Here is an 18,943-nt window from a genome sequence, read left to right on the forward strand (position 1 = left end):
TTTATTTAAGAAACCTGAAGTTGCTGCTTCCTTTCTTTAGAGCACAGCCTGTCATGGGGGAAATGGTGTCTTTGTCCTGACTAATCCCCATCATGATGGTTCCTTGGGGGATACTTACCTGTTGTTGTATTGGACTGTTCTTTTCTGGTGCCCTGTGTTCCCCCAGTTCCAGAGATGAAGGGGGCTCTCAGCCATGGCTGGTCTCAGAAGGAGATGCCTCTGGACCACTTCCAATGCTGTTGTTTCCTCCAGATGCGGAAAATGGCTATGCTCTGTTACCTCCTCTTTTCAAAGTGCTGGTTGGTCACAGCCATCCGGCAGGGAATGACGGTGCCCCAATGCCACGTCCAGACTCCAGAGCTCTGAGATACATGAAAAGACTGTATAAAATGTTTGCAACCAAGGAAGGGATCCCGAAGGCTAACAAAAGCCATCTCTACAATACAGTCCGGCTCTTCGCTCCACGTGCTGAGTGCAAGCACCCTACTGAAGATCAAAGAAGAGGTAAGTGAGATAGTTTCAATTTGGGGGTTAACTTCCCCCCCAACTTTACAGATCTATTCTCCCATCTGCATATTTCTTCTCAAAACCAGTGTAATTATTATGAATGGTTCTCATGTTTTGTTTAAGGGTATAAAAAGTAAAGCCTAGTGTGGTACCTAGTAACTTTTAGAAAGGTTACTAGGCACATACACATAGTAGCCCTCACTTTAAAGGCTATTGGTAACCTTCAGGTAAGCATTTATCTGTCCCCTGGATAATTCAAAGCCTGAATGTTTTCAAGGACACACCAGTAGAATTTGGCCCTCCAAAGTATGCATAGTTACACCACTAACGTTGTCTGAGGCTACCACCATGTGTTAATTCCATAGCCTTGTACCTGTACTTGATTTATTCTATCAAAGCTGCATATGAGTACAGGGAGCTTGCTGGTGGTTTGTAAAACTGTTCAAAGTGGGGAATACATATCCATCAAAACAGTAGTTCTGGCTGTGATTACACAACTTTGCTAAATGCTGATTGTGTGAAGGCTGCCCCACTCTTGCTTGCTGCTTGTGACCATCACAGTGCAGTCCAGTTTCTGGTATATTTACTTAGAAGTCCCCCAGCTGTGTAACTACTGAGTAATATGTTCAGAACTGGGGTCTTAGCTGGAGTTTTTCAACCATGTTTGGAATTAAGCAATTCTAATATTCTTAGCTTTGTGTCAAAGTAAGCTGTTATGGTTATTGAGAAAGCTGGATCATATGTATTTGTCTTGTCTTTGCAAAGAGCTACGGCCAGAGGAATTACTGGCTTCTGTTGAAATCTTGCCTCGTTTCTATCCCTTCACTCAGAAACTAATCATGAAGGCCTCTGATTTACTCAAAGTGCCTTATAGAAGTAGACCAAGGTAGAAATTGTCTGTTCTGTTATTAAGGTTGATGTAACACGGTCCCCTTGCCCTCCTACTTGGGCCATGCAAAACTTTGCTTGAAAAGATGGAAGAGCTGTAAAAGTATGTTATTGTTCTGGTTTCTGGCATCATGGCACACAGTACTGTTCTTGCTTCACCTGTGAGTAGGGTAGACCTCTAACTGCAGTGATATAAATAAGCTAAAATATATCTTTACATTTGGTCAGCTTGAAAATAATATTGCATAACTTGAGAGAGCTGTAAATTGAAGAGATGGGATGGGGGACACAGTTAAGAGGTTTGATTATTCTTAGGAAGACTATATACCAGGCTAACACTGCTGCCTTTCCCCCCAGTGCAGATATATACATGCTGCTTGTGATGCTGTTAACAATTCTCTAGAATGGCTACCTGCAGTATGTTTTGGTGTTCACCCCGTGGGGAAAGGTTCATATTATAGTGTGCAAACAAGAACACATTCACTCAATGTGTTCTTATTCGTACGCTATTATAGGAAGAGGTTCTTCACGTACTCAGTATTAGTACTGAACAAGTGAAGATGCTTACAGGCAACAGGAACCAGCATTTTCCTTGTCTACCAACCCTGTGAGATAAGATAGGTGAGTGATAATAACTTGCACAAGTCTACCTTGTTACCTTCATAGGTGAGAGGAGACTGTGGCCTTGCTCATCACAGCTGTGAGGGACCACAGCTCAGTGGTAGAGCATCTGCTTTGTATACAGAGAGTTGCTGGTTCAACACTGGCTTCTTGAGTTAAAAGGATCAGGAAGTAGTAGATTTGAATGATTGCTCCCTGAGACCTTGGAGAGCTGCTACCAGTCAAAGTAGACAGTAATGACTTTGATAGACCAACAGTCTGACTCGGTGTAAGGCAGTTTCATTTAGTCAAAATATCTAGCTACTACATCGCTGCTTCAAAAGCCAACATAAGGAAGTGCCTTATTGTGAAGCTATTTAGGCCCCTTTTCTGTATCTGGAGGGACTCAACAAAGTAAATCATATCTGAATCCTAGCATGGTATAGTCAGCTATGCTGTTTGTATGTTTACGTCTTTAGTGTTTTAGAACTCTGGTTCAATCTTTAACTGCTGTTTTTTGTGTGCATAATTTAATACTCCAGAATGTCAAGGGAGAGAATACATTTTTGTCTGTTTGCCACTGACATTAGAAGACTCCTTGAGGCTAGCACCACAAAACATGAAAAGGTGAAAACCCAACAGTACTAGAGAAAAACTGTTTCATTTGTAAATCCCAATGTGTTTCAAAGCAGTTAGCTCCTCATCAGGACTCAAGAAGAATAACTTTAATAATTTTCTCCAAAAAGACCTACTGTGTCTTAACTTCTTGAGATAGCCACTGGCTCAAATGATTTCAAGTTTGTCTTTTCCACTTAATGCAATTTGACTAGTTAAATTGCTTTAATCCCTCCCTAAGAAGTTCTTCTTTTCTTCTTTTTAGGAGACCTTCGCTCAGTGGATCTGCTTTTCAACTTAGATTGTGTTACTGCTTTAGAGCACTTATTCAAGTCAGTCTTGCTTTACTCACTGGATAAGGCAGTTTCTAAATCATCAGCCATTACGTGCACATGCAATCTAGTTGTCAAGGAACACGATTCCTCTGATCAAATATGCTCCAGTGTTCCACATACAATGACTGTTGAACTCAGACGGAGGTGGGTTGAGATTGATGTGACCCCTTTCCTCCAGCCTCTGATAGCCTCAAACAAGAGAAGCATTCATATAGCTGTGAACTTCACTTGCCTGAAAGATAATGAGCCTCTTCACTCTAAATGGGATTTCTTCAATATGGCTTTGGTCTCACCTTCTCTCCTTCTGTATCTCAATGACACCAGTGAGCAAGCTTACCATAGGAGGGATATGAATCCTATATGGTCTGGGTTGAAAAACAGTCCTCTCACGGGTCCCAGTGAAGAGACAAGGAAAGAACCCATGAAGGTTGAAAGAGCATCTCGTCATAGAAGAAATGAAAATGGGAAAGTGGAACATACATCTATTCCACCATACAATTTAAGTCACTTTTACCAGCAGTTTCTCTTTCCCCAAAATGAGTGTGAGCTTCAAAACTTTTGGCTGAAGTTCAGCCAGCTGAAATGGGACCGATGGATAATTGCACCACATAGATACAATCCTCACTACTGCAAGGGTGAATGTCCAAGAGTGGTTGGGCATCGCTATGGCTCTCCTGTCCACACAATGGTCCAGAACATCATATATGAAAAGCTAGATTCTTCGGTCCCCAGACCATCCTGTGTTCCTGCTGCATACAGCCCACTGAGTGTCTTGAAATTAGAGAGTGACAGATCAATTGTTTACAAAGAATATGAAAATATGATAGCTACCAAATGCACTTGTCGCTAAAACCAACCCTGATTTCCTAATGCTTGTATTTCAGTATTTTTTCCCCCACCCTTACAAGAAAGTTATCCTTCTGAAGACTTAGCATGGAGTGCTGTGGCAGGTATTTCCTTGATTGCATTTATTTTTGTTAGCTCCTTCTGATTTAACAGGAGACTAAATGTGAAGTTTGGTATAAGGAGACTTCTTATTTCTTTCCAAACAGAAAAAAAAATATGGTGAAATGTTTTGGTTAAAAAAGTACTATGCATCTCTAGGTAGAGCATAGGAGACAATGAATACCTGTCCTTTCATGCCATCTTTTGTGTAGTTGTTAGTTTAGTCTTTCCTATGTTGAAAATATTTTAAAAGAAAACGTTTTATGACAAGTGTCTAGGCACAAAAGGTTTTACTATTGCTGATTTATCAATCACTTCATTTTTATGTGTACTTTTAGTGGTTGAAACTGGTTGTCTGAGACAACTCAGCCCTTTATTATGATGACTACCAGATGTAAAGATTTTAAAGCAATGGATAACCTTTTGTCCGTCTCTGAAGGCTCTTACAAAAGAATATCACATAGAACAATTCCTGGTTGTACATCTAGAGCTATGAATTTGTGAGAAGTAACTTGTTAGGTAGACTTCACATGTTATGAAACTACTAAGATGTGAAAGCATTTATGTAGGATTTGCTTATGAACTGCATGTAGGTCATTGCATCCATTCATATATATAGTAAACCTAAATGGGAAGCCATAATTAGCTATGATTTTCTACATGTAGCACAGATATGATTTATGTAGGTTTCTTACATTAACTTTGACACTGAGGTATCACAGATGTTCCATAATGTAAAGAAGTGTTCCTGTATTCCAGAGATTGAATAGGAAAATACCGGTTAAGAGCCTATATCAGACAGGTTTTATGAACTTTATCAGATTTGGCATTCCATAATTTTTTAATGCTTGCTATTTTCTATTCTGATTGGCTTATGAACAGAAAAATCGTTAAGCGAAATATAAATTGTTATGAAGTAATGTTCTATGTTAACAGTTTAATGATTGTATATGTAAGTTAAAAGCGTTCTGTAGTGATCAGCTAGCTTAAAGCATTTTAGTGTTCCTGTTGTTGCTGAATTTAAATGCCGTCTGAATGTATTCATAAACCTAAACACTTGTTGGAAATAAATGTGAAGCAGCTACTGCTTGCTTTTGTTTTTCTTCTGTGCTGTTGACTCCTTGCAGAGAAATTGTCTTCTAAATTATGTAGCCCTATTCTACAGCAAAATTCTATGAAATTTGTACATGTGTGGTTGGTAAGAGGTATGCTGAGCTGTTTTCTCTGCACTCTCAGGTGATCTTGGTCCTGACTATTTCCTTGTAGGTGTTTTTTAATCTGAGTGCATAGAATATTTTAAAAAGTCATGCATTTGGTAGTGAGGTGTCTCAATCATAGGAAAGAGGCATTCTATCAAAAGCTTAGGCTTGAGGATGCAGTGTGGCAGGCTATGGACAAGATTTTCTGAATATATGACATGTATTTCCAAAGCACAAATACTAAGAGGTATGTTCAATGTATTAGGAAATTCAAGCAATTATTATATAGACTTTTCATAGCTGCAGGAATAAAAGGGACAGTTTATTGCTGAGAAGGGCCAAAGTGACCATGGAGAGTCAGCTGAGTTGAGCTGCCTAGGTTCACAGAATCAGCACTGCTGTCAGATGGCCATCTAGCCTCTGCTTTAAAACCTCCAAAGAAGGAGGGAAGCCTGTTCCACTGAGGAACTGCGCTGTCAGAAAGTTTTTCCTAATGTTTAGCTGAAAACGTTTTTGATTTAATTTCAACCCACTGGTTCTGGTCTGGCCTGCTGGGGCAACAGAAAACAACTCGGCACCATCCTCTATATGACAGCCCTTCAACTATCTGAAGGTGGCTCTCATATCACATCTCAGTTGTCTCCTCTCCAGAGTCCAGGCTAAACACACCCAGCTCCTTCAACCTTTCCTCATAGGACTTGGTATCCAGACCCCTCACCATCTTCATTGCCCTCCTCTGGACACATTCCAGCTTGTTAACATCCTTCTTAAACTGTGGTACCCAAAACTCAATACAATACTCTAAGTGAGGTCTAACCAGAGCAAAGTACAGTAATACCGTGACTTTGCTGATCTGGACACTATACTTCTGTTGATGCAGCCCAAAATAGCATTTGTCTTTTTAGCTACCGCATCAAACTGCTGATTCATGTTCAGTATATGGTCTACTAAGACTCCTAGGTCCTTTTCACACATACTACTGCCAAGATAAGTCTCCCCCATCCTATAATTATGCATTTGATTTTTTTCCTGTTTAGATGCAGAACTTTTTTTTTGCTGTCAAGTCACAGCTGACTCATGGCGACCCAATGGGATTTTCAAGGCAAGAGATGTTTGGAGGTGGTTTGCCATTGCCTGCCTCCACGTCACAACCCTGGTATTCCTTTGAGGTCTCCCATCCAAATACTAGCCAGGGTCAGGCCTGAGTGAGTGTGAATGGCCCACAGTCACCCAGCAAGCTTCCATGGAGCAAGTGGACATTTGAACCTGGGTTTCCCAGGTTCTAGTCTGACACTTTAACCACTACACCACAGTACAGAATATGTATTCTTGCCCACGTGCATGTTACATTCATGTTACAGCTGAAGCTTAAGGAAAAGCCTCTTCAAACATCAGAAGGGAAAAGAAGCATTTCTACATTCACAGGATGGACAAGAAAAGAACAGCATTATGATATTCAGAATTTTCATATACTCACCTACAATGGTGGTTCCAGTGTATCCTAAGACTGACCTCTCTTTCAATAATTTTTTCCAGCATTTATTTAATTCATTTATACCCTGCCTTTCTCCCCAAGGAGGACCCAAAACGGCTTCCATAATTCTCCTCTCCTCCATTTTATCCTCACAACAACCCTGTGAGGTAGGTTAGGCTGAGTGTGACTGGCCCAAGGCCATCCAGCAAGCTTCCATGCCAAGCGTAGGGATTTGAACCTGGGTCTTCCAGATATCAGCCCAACACTCTTAACCACTGCACCACACTGGCCATTTAGCAGCCAAGGAAGCAGGTGAGAGAGACACACGAAGGCTGGCCTTTGGTTGTGGAGGAAACACAACAGGAATGATTCCTTGTCGCATTCTCATTATTGCTGTGAATGCAGAGGCATTTGCAATGGGCTCTCCACATGGAGGGTGTGAATTCACCTTTCTTTCCTCCATTCCCCACCTGAGCACTTTTTGTTAGCTCTGCTATTAAAGAAAAAAAGATATGTATCTGTGTTATAGTATTATAGTGCCATACCTACTGCTGATAATGAAAAATAGCAAAATGACTGCCAATGGAGGGGGGAGAAGAGCACGGAGAGTATAATGGGAAATGAAAGAGTAAAGGGTCCCAGATGTTGATGGGCAATTGTAGCAATATGTCCTCGAGTATAACCTTTCACAGAGAACAGGTTTGGGGGGAAATGCAGCAAAGTAGGAGAAAACCTTGAAGGTGGGGGACTGCATGATAATGTACTGTACAAGCACACCCAAAGTTTGCTGGGTGCAGGGAAGAGTGTGGAACAAAACCTCCATTTGAAAGCCTTTGGATAAACCAGATGTTGTTGAGGCTGACAGCGGAGGCGGCAAAAGCTAATGGCACATGGGAGCATTTAGGGAGCGAACTGGATCTTGTAGAACAGCTTAGATCAGTGATGGCGAACCTTTTAGAGACCGAGTGCCCAAACTGCAACCAAAAACCCACATTTATTGCCGAGTGCCAATGCGGCAATTTAACCTGAATACCACCCCCAGAGGGGGCCCAGAGGGAGAGGCTAGGGTTGCCAAGTTCCTCTTCGCCATGAGTGGGAGGTTTTTGGGGTGGCGCCTGAGGAGGGCAGGGTTTGGGGAAGGACTTCAGTGCCATAGAGTCCAATTGCCAAAGTGGCAATTTTTTCCAGGGGAACTGATCTCTATTGGTTGGAGATCACCTGTAATAGCAGATCTCCAGCTAGTACCTGGAGATTGGCAACTAGTTCCTTAGTGTTTTCTCTCTACATATCAAGACAAATGGAAAGGTGTTTGGAGGATAGCTTGTGGGCACTTCAAAGGTGGAATAGGACTGCACGCCCCTCCGCCCGCACAGACCCAGAGGGTGCTGGAGAAGCCGCTGGAGGGAAAGAAGGAAGGAAGGAAAGAAGGGAAGGGAGGGGGAAAGGGAAGGAAGGGAGGGAGAGAAAGAAAGAAAGAAAAAGAGAGAGAAAGGGAGAAAGAAATGGAGCAAGGGAGAGAAAGAAAAGGACAGAGGGAGACAGAAAAAGAAAGAGGCCATTTATGCATGGGAGGTTTTGCCTTGGATTTGCCACTCGGTGGGGCGCGGCGGCAGGCTTGTGAGAGGCGAGCAGGGTGGGGCAGAGGGCGCCTCCTTCGCACCCACCGACCAGCCATGCCCCTCCGCCCGCACAGGCCCAGAGGGCGCCGGAGAAGCCACCAGCCATGCCGAGTGTGGGCGCTCGGCTTCTGTTCCCCGCTCTCCCACCCGCCTGGCTGGCCGCGCACGCTCCAGTGGCAGCAATGGCGGCAGCTTCTCTGGGAGAGTCCGGGGGCCACCGCCAATGATGTCGGAGGTTCCCCACCCCTGGGCTACAGCCTCCCCCATCCGGGGTGGGGCAGAGCCGGAAAGGACAGCGGATTGGAGGAACCGTGAGTGCCGGCAGAAAGGGCTACGCGTGCCGGAAGTGGCACCCGTGCCATAGGTTCGCCAACACGGGCTTAGATGAAAGGGGACGGAGTGCAGGGTAGGGACTCTAGCCTACAGCAGAAGAGCTGATGTGGTGTGATGCTGGTGCAGAGATTTTGAGGTGATGTGAAAGGATGGTGCATTTGTAGGATTGCCAACTTCCAGGTGGTTGAGCAAACTAAACCAGCAACTGTTGTAGAAAACAATTAAATAAAAAATGTATATATGATTTCAATAGTGTTATTCAAATATCATATACACTATGTACAATAAGTCTAGGTTAGCAAACTTAACCATAAGTTGCAAAGAACACAAAAATATAGGTACAATGTCCTTTTTTCAGTCTTTTTTAGCTGTATAAAGTATCGGTAAGATGGTCAATTCTCCATTCAAACAGAAGTCTGGTAGTCTTTCTGTTTCGGCTTAGCAAGAGCCTTCCTCAGCGACCAACGCGAGCTGTTAGTAACTAGCTTTCGCGTTGGCAAGATCAGTTCCCCCGAAGAAAATGGCCGCTTTGGCAATTGGACTCTATGGCGTTGAAGTCCCTCCCCAAATCCCGCCCTCCTCAGGCTCCACCCCCAAAATCTCCAGGTATTTCCCAACCCGGAGCTGGCAACCCTATTGTGAGAGATCCCCCTCTCTGAGTTTGCTTCTCCAAATCAGTTGCTCAGACGTTGATACAGAAACAATAGATTTATTGAAGCCTTCAGGAGATGAGACAGGCACAGGTAGAAAGTTGCAAGTGAGGGGCTATACGGGTTTACAGAATATATTGACTCCAGGGCACTGGGGCACTGGGGTTCACACTTATTGTTATGGGAAGTTACAAGCTTGGCATAATACAAAACATCAGACGGATCCCAGGAAGTCTGGTGCGGCTATCACACTTCCAAGGCCGCACCGGCCTGAGGGAGTACTGGCAGGAAGAACAGCGGGGGGGAAGATACATGGGCCATCAGGCCTGGCGCCTGAGACCAGAAGGTGTGAACTGCTTTTACGAGTTCACTGATAACACCGCAGGTGATGGAAAGCAGAGACACAAAGACAGAGACCCTCACATTCTGCCCCCCTTAAGGCCCCCCTCCGAGAGGACGAGGCTTATCGGGATAAGCGAGGTGGAATTCTCGAACCAAGCGAGGAGCTGCCATGTGGGGTGCGGCCACCCATTCGTCATGAGCGGAGCCAAGGTTTTTCCAGCGAACAAAGTAAAACAGTTTCCCTTTCTTCCATTTGGAATCTAAAACCTTGGATATTTCCAAATGGGTATCCCCTCCTACTACGGTAGGAATCTCATGAGCGGGAGGGGGGTGGAACTGGGGAGCTGCTACATAAGGTTTGAGGAGGCTTATATGGAAGACTGGATGAACTCCCTTGAGAGTCTTAGGGAGACTCAGTTCCACGGTAACCTCGTTGATTACTCTGGTAATGGGGAAAGGTCCTACATAACGGTCGCTCAGTTTTTTGCAGGGGCGAAGGGAGCGGAGGTTTTTGGTGGACAGATAGACTTGCTCCCCCACCTTGAGTTCCCATCCCGGAGACCGGTGTTTGTCTGCTTGTTCCTTGTACTTGCTTTTTGCCCTTTCCAGATTTTTGAGCAACCATGGCCAGGTGGATTTAACCACCTGAATCCACTCCTGAAGATCAGGGGTAGACTGGAGCTCTGGCGAGACGGGGGCAGAACCGAAAGGGCCAAAATCCGTCCCGTATATAACTTGGAAGGGACTAAAGCCGGTAGAGGAATGAGGCGCATTGTTGTACGCATATTCGGCAAATGGCAGCAGGTCGACCCAGTCGTCCTGGTGGAAATTTACATAGCAACGCAAATAACATTCTACTACCGCATTTACTCGTTCCGTTTGACCATCCGTTTGGGGGTGATAGGCGGAAGAAAGGCCCTGTTCCTCCACTCCCATTAACTTTAGGAAAGCCCGCCAGAATTTGGCAACAAACTGGACCCCCCGGTCGGAAAGGACCTTCCTCGGGATCGAGTGTAGCCTGAGGACGTGCGTGATGAACAGTTTAGCTAAGCCCTGGGCTGAAGGAAGACCTGCACATGGAACGAAATGAACCTGTTTGGAAAAGAGGTCTGTAATAACCCAGAGAACCGTTTTCCCCCGACTTGGAGGTAGGTCGGTGATAAAATCCATGGCGATGACTTCCCAGGGACGGGAGGGGTTCTCAAGCGGTTTGAGAAGCCCCGGGGGTTTTCCCATCCGTTTCTTGGCTGTGGCGCAGGTGGGGCAGCTGCGCACATTTTTCCAACCCTTGGTGGGAAATCACATACCCCAGAAATGTAATAGAAGGTTGGTGGAATTCACACTTGGACACCTTAGCATACAGTTTGTGCTCCCGCAGCCGCTGGAGCACTTCTCGCACTAGGCGCACATGTTCTTCCATGGTCTCAGAGTAAATAAGAATGTCATCGAGAAATACCACCACCCCCCGAAACAGTAAATCATGCAAAACTTCATTAATTAATTGCATAAAGACACTCGGAGCCCCCGAAAGTCCGAACGGCATGACCAGGTACTCAAACATCCCAAAACAACTGGAAAAGGCCGTTTTGGGTTCGTCTCCTTCTTTGATGCGAATGCGGTGGTAGGCTTCTACCAAGTCCAGTTTGGTGAAGATTCGGCCCTCCTTTAATTGTGCTAGAAGGTCAGGAATAAGAGGGAGGGGGTAAGCATTAGACTGGGTGACTGCGTTCAGTCTGCGAAAGTCAATACACAGTCTTAAATCTCCCGTCTTTTTCTTTACAAAGAAAGCTGGGGCTGAATAAGGAGCCTTGGAGGGGCGTATGAAACCCCTCGCCAGATTGACATCCAGATAGTCTCGCAACACAGTCTTTTCACTAGGGCTCATGGGGTAAACCTTTCCCTTAGACAGTTTGCCTTCCCCTACAATCTCGATGGCACAGTCCGTTTCTCTGTGGGGAGGCAGTTCGTCGCACTCTCTAACATCGAAAACATCAGTAAACTGCGAGTACTCAGAGGGTAATTGAGGAGAGACTGGGGCGGGGGACCCTACCAGTGCGGCGGCTGGAGTTCTGAGTACCCGTTCCTTGTCATGCAACCCACAGGGGTTTTCGGGGAAGGAAAGCACCCGTTTAACCCAATCAATGGAGGGATTGTGTCCCCTTAACCAGTTCATCCCTAACACCACAGGGGTTACAATAGGGGCGATGGTGAAATACAACCGTTCCCAATGTTCCCCCACGGACATAATCACGGCTGCAGTTCTGTGGGTCACAGGGCCCCGTTTAAAGTCACTCCCGTCCATTTGGGAAAAACGGAGGGGTCCCGGAAGCCGCTTGCGCCGGACACCCAACTTCTTGGCAGTTTCCTCATTTATCATGGTGCGGGCACACCCCGAGTCGACCAACGCGGGGACCTCTAACGGGGGACCCCCTTTGGGTAGGGACAGATGAACACGCACAAATACATTGTCCTCTTGGGCGCTTACCATCGGTGGAGCTCCTTGCACAACGATAGGGACGGTCTGCTGCGGAGCCCCCTCTACAGCAGACCGACGGCGTTTTTTGCCGGCTGTTCCCACTCTTCCTCCTCGCTGGAAGAGGGGGACGGGGTGGTGGCTTCCGGGGAGCCGTCCGAATCAAAGACGGTATTTGTAATCCGGGACCCCGATGGGACCGTAGAGTCGGATGCCCCATCCTGGGGGCGCGCGTGGAGAGCGGAGGGTGCGCCGGAGCGCCGGCTCAGTGGTCCACTTCTGCGGCGAGGCTGGCTGTCGGCGGCCGGTTTCGTCGGCTCGGCCTGGGTTTGGCGGGGGGGGGTCGGACGGCCTGAGCGAGAGGGGCATTGCGATGCAAAGTGACCCTTTCCCCCGCAGATCAGGCAGACGCCGGCCTCGAACCGCTTGCGGCGTTCCGCGGCCGAGAGACCCCCGCCACCCCCTTGCCGGAGTTCCCGGCCACGGTCACCTCGGGGCCTGGGGTCTCGCCCAAGCCGTTGCTTGGACAAGTTCAGGAGTTGTTTGCGATTCTCGATGTCAGCAGCATGGCGAACCCAACCTTCCACATCCGGGGGGTTCCCTTGCATGAAGGCCCAATGTTGGAGGTCTGGGTTGAGACCCTCCCTGAAACATTGTACCAAGGTAGCTTCACTCCAGTCCAGAATTCGGCTAGCCAGTGACTGGAACTCACTTGCATACTGCGCCACCGACTTAGTCCCTTGGCGCAGTTGCATCAGGGAGGCTTTAGCCCGCTCACCCAGAGTCGGGTCCTCAAAACGGTTTCGGAGTGCTACCATGAACTCGTCCAGGGTTCGCAGCACCGGCGAGCGGAGTTCATACTGCAACACCATCCAGGCAGCCGCCTCCCCTTGCAGTAAGGAAGCCACGTACTGCACCCGGGACTCCTCAGAAACGAAGGTTCGGCCTTGTTCCCGCATAAAAATGTCTACTTGGACCATAAAAAAGGTCAACTGGTCTCCCGACCCGTCATACGTGACTTTCAGGTCCCGACGGGCCGGGGGGGCAGGGGTTGCGGGCGGAACTACCGGCGCCCCGTCTGGGGGAGCACCGGCTGGAGGTTGCAACTTCAGCGCATCTAGGGTCGTGGCCATCTCACCCATTACGCGTTGCATGATCTCCATCTGCTCCTGCATAGCCCGGCGGTCTTCCTGCCACTGCTTTCGTTCTTCCTCCATGAGGGCCTCTTTGCGGGCCGGGTCCCCTTCGAGTCCCGTGCTGGGGAAGGCCAACCGGCGATCCTTCGCCGCAGTCCGCGAGAGCGACCAGCCCTTGGGAGAGTCCAGCCAATAAGTAAGCCCCCGGGGACGTCCGTCCCGATCTTGGTCGGGGGCGCGATCCTTCGGTTTCTTTGGCTTGGCTCCCTCCTCCTTCGGGTCCGGCTTCTCCGGCTCGTCCGGTTCCTTGGGGGCATCGGGGTTAGGGGTGGTGTCCTCGTCGGCTGACATTCTGTCCAAAGCGGTACAGCTGCAGTCCGAGAGGCAAGGACTTGCAACTTAATGTGAGAGATCCCCCTCTCTGAGTTTGCTTCTCCAAATCAGTTGCTCAGACGTTGATACAGAAACAATAGATTTATTGAAGCCTTCAGGAGATGAGACAGGCACAGGTAGAAAGTTGCAAGTGAGGGGCTATACGGGTTTACAGAATATATTGACTCCAGGGCACTGGGGCACTGGGGTTCACACTTATTGTTATGGGAAGTTACAAGCTTGGCATAATACAAAACATCAGACGGATCCCAGGAAGTCTGGTGCGGCTATCACACTTCCAAGGCCGCACCGGCCTGAGGGAGTACTGGCAGGAAGAACAGCGGGGGGGAAGATACATGGGCCATCAGGCCTGGCGCCTGAGACCAGAAGGTGTGAACTGCTTTTACGAGTTCACTGATAACACCGCAGGTGATGGAAAGCAGAGACACAAAGACAGAGACCCTCACACCTATGCATTTGGGATGGCGAGGGGGGTTATTTGAGAAGCTCACCAGAGTGGTTCTCTGTCAAAGCCAGTGGCTTTGAGGGCAAAAGGTGACCTCAGGGTCTTGGACCCTCAATCCACTGGGTGCCAATGCCCTTGCTGCAGAGAATGCTACTTCTTTGGCTGAGCGAGGACCTTTGAGGAAAGGGACTTTGCAACACCTCTTGTTATAGGCAGTGACTTTCCAAATAATGTTCCGAAATTACCTGTTCACAGCGGGTCGCCGCGTTAGTCTGTCTGCAGTAGGAGAAAAGGGCCAGAGTCCAGGAGCACCTTCAAGACTCACAAAAATATTTTCTGGCAGGGTGTGAGCTTTCGGGAGCCACAGCTCACTTCTTCAGATACAGCTTTTACCTGTTCTCCGTTGTAAAAGTTTTTGCCGTCCCTTGTGGAAGTGAGCGGATGCTGTTCTCTACTGCGGCGCTGCCCTGCAAGGGAAGGCGCCCAAGCGTGGAAGAGAGCCCCAGCAGCTTCGGCTGGCTTAGCCGCGGCGGAAGCGTCCCTCTTTGCCCTCCACGTCCTATAGAGGGCGCCCCAACCCTCCGGCGCCCCGGCGGCCTTCAGGCGAGGCGCGCCTCGAGGAGCTGATGCGGCCGACCAAAGCTCGCGTCGTTTACTGCTGGGCGCATCCAGAAAGAAGAACCCCAGCCCTGGCGTGGCGGTCGCTCGTCTTTCTCTGGAGCTGGCTGGCTTGAGCGAAAGAGCCTTCGTTTCATTTTGAGCTTTGGCCAACGCTTGTCCTCTCAGTTACCTGGGTGGAATGCGACCCCACCTTGGCTCCGTTTCACCCAGGGTGGCTAGGCTTTCCCCCACGGAATCCTGGGAGTTGTAGTTTTCTGAAGGTGCTGACGGTTCTCAGGCCTTTTCACAGAACCACCTCTGAAGGAGAAGGGATAGTAGAAAAGGGCCAGAGTCCAGGAGCACCTTCAAGACTCACAAAAATATTTTCTGGCAGGGTCCTACCCTGCCAGAAAATATTTTTGTGAGTCTTGAAGGTGCTCCTGGACTCTGGCCCTTTTCTACTATCCCTTCTCTTCGTATCTGAAGAAGTGAGCTGTGGCTCACGAAAGCTCCTACCCTGCCAGAAAATATTTTTGTGAGTCTTGAAGGTGCTCCTGGACTCTTGCTCTTTTCTACTACTGCAGACAGACTAACACGGCGACCCACTGTGAAAGAGAAGGGAGTGAGTTGGAAACCAGGTGATGTGCAACAGCCCTATCAGTTCTGCGTTCACTTGGAAACAGGTCCCACGATGTTCGGAGGAGCTTTTGCTCCTAAGAAAGCGTGCCTACCACTGCAGCCTTAATTCTGCAGAGAAGACGTTTTGAGAATTGCTCCGCATTGTTGGCAAGCTTCGCACAACCAGTAATCCCCCCTCCAACATTGTGGAGGGGCTGTGGCTTAGTGGTAGAGCATGTGCTTTGCATGCACGGGGTCGCAGATTCGTTTCCAGAGCCACCGCCAGTCACAGTGAAAAATGCTGACCTTGATAAATATAGTGGGTTATAGATCCAATCAAGCCTGAACTGACCCTAGAAGCTAAAATGACTAAACTGAGGCTGTCGTATTTTCGTCACGTCATGAGACCTCAAGAGTCACTGGAAAAGACAGTCATGCTAGGAGAAGTTGAGGGCAGCAGGAGAAGAGGAAGACCCAACAAGAGATGGACTGACTCTAAAGGAAACCCCAGCCCTCAATTTGCAAGACCTGAGCAAGGCTGTCAAAGATAGGACATTTTGGAGGACGCTGATTCATAGGGTCGCCATGACTCGGAAGCGACTTGACGGTACTTAACACACACACATGTATTTGTGGGCCCTCCACAATGTCTTTAACTAAATATAAACCCCTTTATCTTTATAGGGGCATTATTGAATGGAAGGAGAGTAAATGGGTCTTAAAAAGTAGGGAAGAATTAAAGATAAAAGACTGGTTTTTATATTATAAATTACAAGATATTTTTAACAAAGACAGTCAACTTGGATTTAATAAAAATAAATCCGAGTTAGAAAAGATATTAGATAAAGGGAATAAACGAATGATAGGTAGGATGTACAAATTATTGATTACAACTAATTTAGAACAAGAAAGAATTAAACCAGTCATGATCAAATGGATGCAGGATTTAGGATTTAATATAGACTTGGAAAAATGGGAAAATTTATGGAAGAGGGATTTTAAATTTACAATAACCAATGAAATTAGAGAAAATCTCTATAAAATGTTTTACAGATGGCATATAACGCCAACTATGGTATCTAAGATGAATAGTCAGGATAAAGAAATTTGTCTGAAATGTGGAAAAGAAAGAGGAACTTATATGCATGTCTGGTGGACTTGCAAAAAAATTAAAAACTTTTGGAAAAAAATAGTGAAAGAAACAAATAATTTGATTAATGGTAAAGTGAAAAGGAAACCATTATTTTGTTTACTGGGAATACCTACAAATAATATTTATGACCGGGATAGGATTATTTGCCAATAAAGTTTTACTGCTGCAAGAGTTGTGATAGCTAAAGTTTGGAAACAAACAAATAAACCTTCAATTATAGACTGGAGAGAGAAACTGTGAGGATGGCCAGATTAACGGAATTTTTACACGGAAATGATTTGGAAGAGTTTAAACAAACATGGTTTAAGGCCACCTCATATTGGGATAAGATGGCAAAAATGGATTTTACTATGTTATTTAGTGAGTTATAGAAAATTTCGTTTTAGGTAAAGCTAAATTTTAGATAACTAACAAATAAAACTACCAGACACTTCTTCGGAAGTCCTGGTGATGGGTCACTTGTTTTTTCTGGTGGGTGGGGGGAAAGGGTACTTTTTGATGATTGTATTGAAAATTGAATGGTATTGAATATGTTATATGAATACCCTTTTACACTTTTTTTTCTTTTTAATACTATTGTATTTTTCTTTTTTTCTTCTTTTTTCTTTTTTATATTGTAAAATTCAATAAAAATTAATAATAAAAAAAAAGATAGGACATTTTGGAGGACGCTGATTCATAGGGTCGCCGTGACTCGGAAGCGACTTGACGGTACTTAACACACACACATGTATTTGTGGGCCCCCCACAATGTCTTTAACTAAATATAAACCCCTTTATCTTCATTATTATAAAGATAGCCACACAGGTATGGAGAAGAATGCATTGTCTTCAGGCCCAAGCTAGAGGTTCTTTAGGCTTGCATGTCTCCAGATTTTTGTGTTTCCTTGACTGCCCATACAGCACAGCTGATTGTTTTGTGTGGTGGGTAGAGCCCTATGTTGATAGGTACCATGATAACTATTTGGACCAACAGCTTCAGGGGGTAATTTAAGTCTGGAAAATGGAATTGGGAGGGGATGCTAAAAGCCCCTTCCCTAGTGCTTACAGCCCTGATTATATTGGCCTTTCTCCATGCGGCTTTTTAAAAGATAGTGGGAGATCTGATCCTGGATCCCTGTTGCCCAGCCTACTCTGACTTGCAGTTCTCTGGAAGGTGAGCACAGACACTGAAATAAAATTGTACATGCTTTTCTATTTACAGACATTAGAGGGAACAAAATATAACCAAGACTAAGGAATGCATAGGAACAAATCTGTGGCAAGAAATGAGGGATTAGCATACAATGGAAAAATCAACAAAATATCTGTGGGAATAAATTTGAGGATATTTCTACCAAGATAAGTAGTAATACTTTTGTTATTTCGAAGAGTGATGTTCAGTTTAGGAAGGGTATATGCACTGCAGTTGCGTCTGCAATAAAAACTTTAATGCTTTCCATAATGACAAGCTATTAACCCAGACTTTATTTGATATGTTATTTAGCAGATCATGATTTGTAACTGGGAAATTGAAATACTGCTAATCATCTGGGTTTGAGTATTAAAGGTCTTCCAGTTAATACACATAGCCGCAAACCTAACATTTTGACATCAGGTATTATTAGACTTCATAGTGACTACATTGGCTTGTGGTTAGTTGGCTTCAGAAACTAGAATAGTTCATTATGTCAACCTAGTTTAAGTTTGGCAAGGAAAATGGCCTCACTGTATTTACTTGAGCTTTGTTGGTTGTTTATTTTAAGGGTGATTAACTCAGTAGGTTCTGTGCTCTTTGCTTCTGTATATTTAAGAAACTAACCTTCGTACAACATTCCATCAGAATCAAAGAGCAAATGAGACTTCTCCCCACTATTGTTTTATGACACATCAACCACACAGCTGTTGCATGGGATGCAGAGATCTTTCTGCAAGGAAGAGCTACTGGTTGAGTGTTCCCATTTCTCAAAACTGTCTGATAAAATGCTTTTTGAGCTCACAGGGCTTTTGGGATCTAGGGTGCTATCTGGAATAGGGCTGTGGTAATACTGGCTTAGATATAACCCTCTGTACTCTCACCAGTGTTCTTACCATTCATCCAGTGCATTTTTACCTTATCTTCCTTTCAAGGACCTTGGGGTATTTATTTTATTTTATTGGATTTCTAGGCTGCTCTTCCTGACTTGGTCAGGCTCAGAGCGGCTTGCAACATTGTGTAGTGTACATTGTCCCCATTTCCCATTTTATCCCCACAACAACCTTGTGAAGTAGCTTAGGCTATGATGTTATCAGAGTGGGAATTTGAATCCAGGTCTCCCAAACCCTAGGATGGCACTTTATCCTCTATGCCACACTGGTTCTGAGTTTGATCCCTGCACCAGGGTTCCGTCTGCAAAAAAGGGAGTGGCTGAAACAGGCTAGTCACAAGACAAAGTGTAGAGAATCTCTTTTTGACTTATGTTATCGATTTATTACACTTATAGCCTGCTCTGCCCATAAAGGAGATAAGGGCAGATGCATGGATTCTAAACATGTGCTCATCTAGAATGGTTAGCAGTCCAGAGCTTTTTATATTCCCAAGAAGAAATGCTTTGAGTGTCTTCAGGCCATTGTGGCTTGAGACAGACTTTCTTGGTACT

General features: G+C 45.9%; 1 protein-coding gene across 1 annotated transcript; it reads left to right on the forward strand.

Annotated features, from left to right (window-relative positions):
• The first annotated feature begins 218 nt into the window (after positions 1-218).
• GDF9 (growth differentiation factor 9) lies at positions 219-3,795 on the forward strand. The gene is made up of 2 exons (XM_056867043.1): positions 219-504; positions 2,876-3,795. The coding sequence occupies exons 1-2, from the start codon at positions 234-236 to the stop codon at positions 3,793-3,795; spliced, it is 1,191 nt and encodes a 396-aa protein (XP_056723021.1). The 5' UTR covers positions 219-233.
• The last annotated feature ends 15,148 nt before the right edge of the window (positions 3,796-18,943 follow it).

Source organism: Euleptes europaea, chromosome 1 (genome assembly GCF_029931775.1).
Source record: "Euleptes europaea isolate rEulEur1 chromosome 1, rEulEur1.hap1, whole genome shotgun sequence".
Lineage (NCBI taxonomy): Eukaryota > Metazoa > Chordata > Lepidosauria > Squamata > Sphaerodactylidae > Euleptes > Euleptes europaea.

Coding starts and splice junctions, on each gene's coding strand:
- GDF9 (XM_056867043.1), top strand. CDS start 234: ATGCTGTTGTTTCCTCCAGATGCGGAAAATGGCTATGCTCTGTTACCT. Junction 505..2,875: donor TACTGAAGATCAAAGAAGAG/GTAAGTGAGATA, acceptor TCTTCTTTTTAG/GAGACCTTCGCTCAGTGGAT.